Below are 8,318 nucleotides of genomic sequence, written 5' to 3'. Positions count from 1 at the left end.
CCCCGCCCTATTCCCCGGCCCCGCCCCACCCCGCCCTATTCCCCGGCGGTGCCCCATCCCCCGGCCTCGCCTCATCCTCTGGCTGCCGCCGGTTCTGTGCGCAGTGTACGTTTGTCGAATGACTAAAGAATGGATAAATTATACAGACTTTCTTCCCACTCCCCCTCTCAAAAAAACAAGTGGTTGGAGATTATTTAAAGATTTTATCCCCCGGTGCCTGGGTGGCTCAGTCGGTGAAGCGTCGGCCTTCGGCTCAGGGCATGATCCCAGGGTCGTGGAATCGAGTCCCGAGTGGGGTTCCCTGCTCGGCGGGGAGTCTGCTTCTCCCCCTCCCTCTACCCCCACCCCGCTTGTTCTCTCTTCTTCATTAGCTGAAGAGGGCCATCCCTACAATTAATAATAACAACTATGATGAAAAGGTGAACTGCAAACGCAGAGGGGAGAGTGAGTCCAACAGCGCGACATCCAAACATGCCTACCGCCGAGGCGAAACAGCAGCCTCAGCCAGAGGCAAAGCGAAACCCCTGCGCCGCCGGCACTGCGTGGAGGCCGGGCGGGGACACCTGCCCGCGAAGCCAGCGCCCAGCGGGGAAGCAGCCCCCTGACGCGCAGCTGCGAGACGCGCGCCGTAATCGCGGGTTGGCGGGGCGGGGCCTCGGATCGCTGGGAGGCGGGACGCGGGCCCCTTCCGCACGACTATTGGTCATCTTGAGGACGGACTGCTCTCGCTGACCAACCGTAGTCCAGATGAGGCGCAAGCGTATTCGGGAGTCTACGCGAAAGGGCGCGGAAGGCGAGAAGCGCGCATGCGCCTGGGCTGCGCCCACACCGTAACGAGCGGGGCGGGTGGTTTCCCTCGACGAGCCCAGCCCACCGAGGCTGCGCAACGTTCCTGAGTGTGCTTCTCTGGGAACCTCGGGACAGGGAACGTTCAGTGCCCAGAAACTGCCCCGCTGGGAATCCCCGTCTCCAGCTCCTCCTACCCTGTGTTGTCGTCCGGCCGCGCCCTGACCCGCCCTGAGGCTGGTGAATTATTGAAGAAGCCGTGAGCCTGACGCGCTCCGCGGGCAGCGCGCCTCCCCCCCGCGGGTGCGCGGCTGGCGCGCCGCCCGGCTCTGCCCCTGTAGTAGCTAACTGTTAGACCTAGCGCGGTGAGCTAGACAAGCACGGGGTGACCCTAGGTAGTGCTGAGTGCTCGGAGCAACGTGGCACTGACGGAAGGACGGGGGGTGGCCGGCGCGGAGGTGAGGAGGGCACAGCCGCAGGGCGCAGCGGTTGGCGCAGCGGGCAGAGCAGGTGCACGAGCCCTTGCGTGAGGCCGTGCGGCTGGAGCAGAGGGAGACAGGCTGTACACCTGACCATAGTCCGCTCAGGAATCTGGAGAGGATTCTCAGTACAGCGGGAACACAGTAGACTCAGGCAGAACCTTGATGTGACATGATTTCTTAGCACTCCGCCGAGTGGAGAACAGATTTTTAGGAAGAGTGGAAATAGACCAGTTCAGAGGCTGGGAGAGAGGGGCGTGGCTTGAACCTACCTAGGTAGCTGGTGAAACGCCTGAATTCAGGATAGGATTGGGTTGTGTTGGGTGAGGAAGGAAATAAAATCAGGATAAGTCCCAAGCTTTTGGAATGTGCAACCAGGTGAATGGTGGTGCAGTTTATTGAGATGGGAACAGGTACTGGGGATGGGACTCGAGGTTCATCTGTGGTCACGGTGAGTCTGAGATGTCCATTGGACATCCAGGCAGACATGTCAAGTTGGAGGGTGGAGCTCGTGGAGAGGGATCAAGGAGAGAGTTATGCATATGGACAGGTAGATGGTATTTAAAGCCATGGATCTTGGTAGTGCCACTTGCAGGCAGAAAATAGAAGAGGGCCAAGGGGAAAACCCTGGGGTTCTCCAGCATCGAATGGCCCAGCGGAGGCAGAGGGTATGGCACAGGAGACCGAGAGGGTAGAGAGGAGAAGTGGGAGTGTATGAGGCCCTCGAAGACAAGAAAGGGTAAACACCAAGAGAAAAGATGCGGGTTATCTGGCTTAAATGTTTCTCAGGACTCAAGTGCCGTGCAGGCCGAGAAATGGCCATTGGGTCTTTTACCTTTTTGGTTCCTGAACGCTTTTTCAGGGGCAGTGCCTAGGGAGAGGTGGGGATGGAGGCTGACAGGAGTGTTCAGAGAAGAGGAGGAAACGCAGAGAGAAAACATTTTGCAAAGGAGCAGAGATGCAGATAGCTGGAAATCAATGTCTTGAGAGATTTTCTTACCTCCGAGAGATACCAGAACAAATTTCCATGATGACAAAGAATGACCCCGAGGAGAAGGGGGAAAACTGAAATTTATTGAAGGCTTATTTAGTGTATTAAGAGCTTTACAAACATTCATCTTCATAATGTTTTATGGATCAGGCAGTTGAGGTTAAATAATTTGCCCCAGGTCATGCAGCTAGAGGTGGCAGATCTGAGAGCCACCGAGATTTCTCGGACTCTTCATGCCTTACCACCGCATTGCACAGGCACACAGCCCCTGTGCATAAGCACTGGGACATGGCTTTGCCCTGGCCAGAGTGCCCCTGTCCAGTCGGAGAGCTCGTTCATGCTGGGGTAGGGCTTTATTTTCCTCTTCCGATGCTGTAAGCAGGGGCCTCTCCCCGCGCCAGCCTGAACACCCAAATACCCATGCAGCACAGGACAGAAGCCCTCCTAGTCCCAAGGGGCAATGGCAAGCAGGAGGAGCTCCCAGAGGTAGGAGGCAAAGGGATACTTCTGGGGGTGTTCAGCGGGTTTCTTTTTGTGTCAGCCAGTGCATGGGGTGCTGGTTGGTCCCAACCAGCTGGTGCCTATGGCCCCAGCATTCATCTGGAGCTGTTCAGAGTGGCAAGAAGCCCCGGTCAGAGCCCAGTCTCCCGGCTGCCCCCATTGAGGCTGAGGCTGTGGGGGCGGGTACTGCGCTCCAGCCGGCGGCCAGACAGGAGGCGTCGCAGGGAAGAGCCGGAGCTCAGGTCGCCACAGCTTCGAAGGTGGAGGCTCTCTCGGCCTGGCCGGCCCCATGGGCTTCGGGGCACCTAGAGGCGGACACAGGACAGGGCATCAGCGTGGCTCAGCCTGAGGCTCCAGGCTTTCCTGGTTATCTTCCCAGACTCCCCTAACTCCTACCTGCTTAAGCCCATGGGCCCCATTCCCACTGGGGTCTGGGGCCTTCTTGGACATCGGGAAGAAACGAGTGACCAAGCCTCGGCCTGGCCAGCTGCTCTTCAGGTCTCCCAGGGAGTGGGCAGGTGCCGGGCCCGAGGGCAGGGGGACCTTTTGAAAGGTGGGCACGGGGCGCCGTTTCTCAGCTGAGCGGGCACGTAGCAATTTGGGCGAAGGGCAGCGGGCTAGACGGAAGAGGCAGGCTTCAGAGCAGAGCCCTGGAGACAGAGAAGGTGGGAAGGGAGGTGCACGGAGGGCCAGGCAAAACTCCCATAACCGCCTCCCCCCACCTCGGTACCAACCACATGCCTGACCTGTATCTGCAGAGGAAACGGAAGCAGCTTCTTCCTCGAGCACTTTGGTATAAAGGTCCCTGAAGTCAGCTGGGGAGGAGAGGGAGGGACTGGAAGGGCCCAGTGGACACACCCTCCGGGAGAGACTCAAGCCCAGAGCAGCTTTCCCAGCCCCCACACTCCACTCTCAACCAAGCGGGCATCCCCTCTGCCCATGTCTGCCAGAAACCCGATGGTACAGCCCAGCTAGGCAGGGACTAAGGCGGTCTGGTTGGTGGCTGTATCTCCCCCAGTCCCCCCAGTACCTGGCACACAAGGCCAGTGGTAAGATTCCATCACATCACCTCATTGCTCAGTAACTCGAGCACCTGGGCTGAGGGGCCGCTCCTGCACGCCATGAACAGGCGGGAAGCCGCCATGAACAGGCGGGAAGCCGCCATGAACAGGCGGGAAGCCGCCATGAACAGGCGGGAAGCCGCCATGAACAGGCGGGAAGCCGCGGCTTGGGGAGGGTGGGTAACTAGCTCCAGCTGGGGGCTGTGGAATTTGGTTTTAGCCATTCAGCTGCTGATGGTGCGTTTTTAGGAGGTGAGTACTCAGATGTATCTACTGCAGGAGTGAACTCACCCCTTCTTCCTCCTTGGGGACCTCCAAGGTGTCCTAAATCCTGGCGGGCACCCCTGGCCCTCTTAACTCCCCTGCCTGTGTGCTCCTGAACCTTGCGGGGGGGGATGCTCACCGGTGTCGCTGGAGGTGGTGATGCCTGGGTCACTGTGGGACCGAGGCAGCTGCAGCGGTGGTCGGGGAGCCGGATGAGGAGGCCGGTGCCCCGGGGGGGTGAGGGAACCTGAGCTGTCGCTGAAGCGGCGAGTGGGGGCGCGGGCGGGAGGGGCCGCAGCGGACCGGCCGCCTCCCCGGCTGCCTCCCCGGGGGACCCGCCGCCTCAGCTCAGGGAAGCAGGGTCCCACCCAGGGCGGCCAGCCCTCCAGCCGGTGGCAGCTGCGGGCGGCCGTGGGGGCCCCCAGTGGGGGTGGGGCCTCGGGGGCCGAGCAGGAATAGGAGCGGGCGGCCCTCGGGGGTCGCCGCGGCAGGGGGCTGTCCTCGAAGGGGCCGCGCAGACCGCAGTCCAGGCTGAGGCAGTAGCCGGCGCGGCTGCGCTGAATGGAGCGGAAGAGCACGTAGTCAACGGAGCGCACGGAGCCCTGCAGCTCCAGCAGGCACGAGTCCTCCGACGGGCTCGAGCCCCCGGGGAGGTCCCCGATGGCCGACAGCACCAGAGACCCGCTGTCCATGGACACTGGGGGTGGCGGGGGGGGGGGGGGGGGGGGGCGCCAGTCTTTTCAAAGCCCCTCAGCGGCCACGCTGCCTCCAGAGGGATCTCAGAGGAGGCCGGTCAAGTCCAGCGCCCCACCCAGCTCTGCTCTCGCAGGCAGCCCAGCCCTTGCCCCCCTCCCCACTTTTTGCTCACCGTCTACAATGGAGGTCACCCGCTCGCAGATGCAGGAGCCATCGTGAAGCTGAGGGTCAAAGAGAGTGGCCTGCAAAAAACAGGAGTGTCAGGGGGCCAGCCCGACAGGCTAATGTGGCCACCCCATGTGCTGTGTGCTGGACAGAGCTTAGAAGACCTAGCTTTCAGTCCAGCTTTGCCACCCTGTCCGGGTCAGTTATGTGGGCCTCAGTTTCCACACCTGTAAAATAGAAATAATAGTTCCCCCCACTGCTACCCCCCCGGGCTCTAGGGAAGACCAGATGGCCGTGGAGGTGCTGGTGCCACAAAGACCGTGAGGACTGCTGTTTTCTTTGTCCAGTGACAGCAGCTCCCTCAGCTTTTCAGGCTTTCTCACCAGCTCCCCAGGCCACAGCGAGCCCTGCTCTCACCTGGCTGTCTCCTCGTAGCCCCATGACGGCCTCATAAGAAGGGGGGCAATCCGTAGGGTACAAGGGCACCGGGCTGTCCATGGAGCCATTGTAGGTGATGCTGGCAGGATGAGGGAGAGGAGAGAGCCTGGAAGAGCACTCCTACGCCACAGAGCTCCCTCCCCAGTAATCCAGGCTGCAGCCCTGGCCCCCTGCTCGGGTTTCCCCAGCAGGACTCCGCCAGGCCTCACCTCTGCGCATCTGTTTCTGAGCTGCAGGTGTACTCTGGGGGATAGTAGGGCGGAGGGGGCACCGGAGGTATGAATTCCTCCAAGTCCAGCATGGTGTGTAGGAGAGGAGCTGGGGGTGACGACGTACAGCCCAGAGGCCCCAAGGGGCCTGAGACTGAGCGCTCAGGGGCCAGCTGCTGGGGAGCAAGCAGATCGGCACGCCTGGTTTCTGGGAATGCAGCTCCTCGGCTCCCAGACTCCTCCACGTTCTCCTGGTCTGCCTCCTCCCTCAGCCAGAACCAGCTCCTCTTCCCTCTCTGCCGCGGTCATCCACGAAGTCCTCCTCCACTGACGGCCCCACCCACATCCAGAGTTGCCGCCTGTTCTCTGCCCCCACTAGAACATCACCCCTTTACCCTCGTCCCCATCCAGGCTCTTCTGGACTTCACCTAACCTGTGGTCCCGTTTAACGTCCGTCCCCGGGCTGACTAGCATCACATATTTCTCTCGCTCCCCGCCCTCCCCTCCTCACCCTTCCGTGAACCCCCCTAAACATCCTGACACTAGATGTGCCTAATAAATGCCCCACAGCCCCTGAGGCTCAGAAGCCAGCACCGCAGCCACCATCCCCTCAAGCCCAGTCCCAGCACACACACCCCTGCCCCGCGTCACACTTGCTTGGCTTTGACCCTGGCCCGCCTCTCACCGTGTGCGCAAGACCCAGGGAGAAGATCTGGACGCAGCAGACAATGGCAGAGACGGTGCAGACGGTGGCGGCACAAACGGTGAGCCCACAGACGCTGAACAGCAGGTTCTGAGAGCAAGAGAGGGAGAGGGATGTGAGCGGGGCCGGGGAGCGGTGAACCCCACAAGTTCTGGACCTGTGAGGGCTCCAGAAGCGGAGGCAAAGGTGAAAACCAGGGAGACGGTGAGGGGAAAGGAATGGCTGAGGTGGGGAGTGCACGCTCACCTTGAGGGCTCCTCGCGCTTCGTCACAGGTGGAGTTAGGGGCCACTTTCAGTTCCTGCCCTGACTCTGGACAGGGCCGGAGTAGGGGGACGGAGGGGCAGCACACACAGACCTTTCCTTCCTGGGTGGCCGAGGGGAGGGCGCAGTCGGGACAAACCCAGCGTCCCGCACCCCTCCGCCCAGCAGCCCTCCTCAGTCTCACCATGGAGCAGTCTTGGAAGTCCCGGGCCAGCTGAGCATTCTTACAGGAGAGAACAGAGCCAGCCGTGCTGAGCATGACACAGAGCACCGAAAGCAGCGAGAAGAAGGAGATCTGGGGGAAGCAGGTGCACACTCAGGGCGGGGGCCCTCAGGGGTACCCTCTACCACGGATGGGGCACTCCCTTCACACACATCCACGCTTGGCTGGCACGAACTGCACAGCCATCCCCTCCCTCCTCGGGGGCACACGCCGGCATCCCCTCAGGTGCTGGGCACCTGCCTCCCAGTGGGCACCAGACCCTAACACCTACCACTAAAGTGAATGGCCGCTTCCAAGACACAATGCCAACCACCCCGGAGAACGCCAGCTGGGGACAGAGTGGGCACAGGCTCAGCCTGGCGAGGGGGAGGCACATGAGTGAGCCCCTCACCACAGGGTGTGCCCAGCCCTGTAAGAAGACAGCTAGCTGCCCAGAAGAGGCGAGGCCAGCATTTGGACTGGCAGCTAGTGTGGACGGGTGGGGCCCCAGGAGCCTACCCCACCCAAGGACTGTGCACCCAACTCACCGAGAATCCAGCCCAAGATGGGCAGGACCTCTTGATGCTCTCAGTGGTGGTGACAGAGGAGGCCACCATGCTGAAGGTGACCACCAGGACGCCCAGGAGCACTTGGGCCAGCCCCAGCATGAGCAGGGCCTGCAGCCAGGGTCGGTGGAGGCGGAGGTGGGTAAGGCCCCGGGTGCTGGGTCGGCTGGTCAGCGAGCGGCTGGAGTCAGTGGGCGAGGGCATCATGCCTGCTGCCCGGTTGCCTGCGCCTCGCTCGGCCTCCACTGGCGCTTGGGAGCATCTCAGAGGCGCCCAAGACCCCGTCCTCCCTCCTCTCCACCCTCTTTGCTCTAGACCCCACCGCCTGGATGGGTCCCCTGGGGCATGGCCCAGGGCCTCCAGCTGGGCGGGGGCCCAAGGGAGGGGCGTCGCGGAGGTGTCGCGGGGGGCTCCTTCCCCACCGCGGGCACCGGACGGGCACCGTGCCCGGGACGGCGAGGAGGACGCAGGGGCGCCGGCTCATCGCATCTCCCTGGAGAACAGGGGTGCCGAGAAGGGCAGGTCCAGGCGTGAGGAGCGGCCGCAGTCGAGAACCCCGGGAAGGGCGGGGAGGATAAAGGCGAGGAAGGTGGGAGGAAGAGGGGAAGGGTCCTGGGGTCCGAGACCTTCTGGCGGGGAGAAGCCGGGGCGCCACCGGCTGCGAGGCCGCCCTCCCCGCTCTCCCCCGACACGGGGCGCTCCCCAGCTTGGGCCGCAGCAGGTCCTGCCCAGCGCCGGGGGCGGGGCGGGGGCGGGGCTGCGCGGTGCACCCCGGGAGCCGGCGTCGGCCCGCAGGCCCGGTGCAGAGGGGGCGGGCGGCGGGGCGGGGCGGGGCTGCGCGGGGCACCCCGGGAGCCGGCGTCGGCCCGCAGGCCCGGTGCAGAGGGGGCGGGCGGCGGGGCGGGGCGGGGCGTGGCTGCGCGGGGCACCCCGGGAGCCGGCGTCGGCCCGCAGGCCCGGTGCAGAGGGGGCGGGCGGCGGGGCGGGGCGGGGC

At 63.3% G+C, this 8,318-nt stretch overlaps 1 protein-coding gene across 4 annotated transcripts; it reads right to left on the bottom strand.

Moving 5' to 3' along the window:
• Positions 1-2,318: 2,318 nt before the first annotated feature.
• On the bottom strand, positions 2,319-8,060 carry ENTREP3 (endosomal transmembrane epsin interactor 3). Of its 4 annotated transcripts, none has more exons than XM_025858691.2 (12): positions 7,307-8,060; positions 7,051-7,107; positions 6,741-6,851; positions 6,540-6,659; positions 6,276-6,383; positions 5,591-5,766; positions 5,361-5,460; positions 4,951-5,020; positions 4,222-4,779; positions 3,504-3,572; positions 3,154-3,407; positions 2,319-3,062 (listed from the first exon to the last, which is right to left on the bottom strand). In XM_025858691.2, the coding sequence occupies exons 1-12, from the start codon at positions 7,529-7,531 to the stop codon at positions 2,889-2,891; spliced, it is 2,022 nt and encodes a 673-aa protein (XP_025714476.1). In that variant the 5' UTR covers positions 7,532-8,060; the 3' UTR covers positions 2,319-2,888. The 4 variants fall into 4 exon arrangements, with proteins under 4 accessions (XP_025714476.1, XP_025714478.1, XP_025714477.1 ...); XM_025858693.2 differs by having other exon boundaries at positions 3,154-3,374; XM_025858692.2 differs by having other exon boundaries at positions 5,591-5,763.
• Between the last annotated feature and the right edge of the window lie 258 nt (positions 8,061-8,318).

The sequence above is a fragment of the Callorhinus ursinus genome, unplaced genomic scaffold, assembly GCF_003265705.2.
Source record: "Callorhinus ursinus isolate GAN/ISIS: 27379988/994484 unplaced genomic scaffold, GSC_fseal_2.0 scaffold92, whole genome shotgun sequence".
NCBI classification, from domain to species: domain Eukaryota; kingdom Metazoa; phylum Chordata; class Mammalia; order Carnivora; family Otariidae; genus Callorhinus; species Callorhinus ursinus.
Note: the sequence above shows the minus strand (reverse complement) of the source record. Positions and strands in the feature narration are given on the sequence as shown.

Coding starts and splice junctions, on each gene's coding strand:
- ENTREP3 (XM_025858691.2), bottom strand. CDS start 7,531: ATGATGCCCTCGCCCACTGACTCCAGCCGCTCGCTGACCAGCCGACCC. Junction 6,660..6,740: donor ACTTCCAAGACTGCTCCATG/GTGAGACTGAGG, acceptor TCGGCCACCCAG/GAAGGAAAGGTCTGTGTGTG. Junction 6,384..6,539: donor AAGCGCGAGGAGCCCTCAAG/GTGAGCGTGCAC, acceptor TCTTGCTCTCAG/AACCTGCTGTTCAGCGTCTG.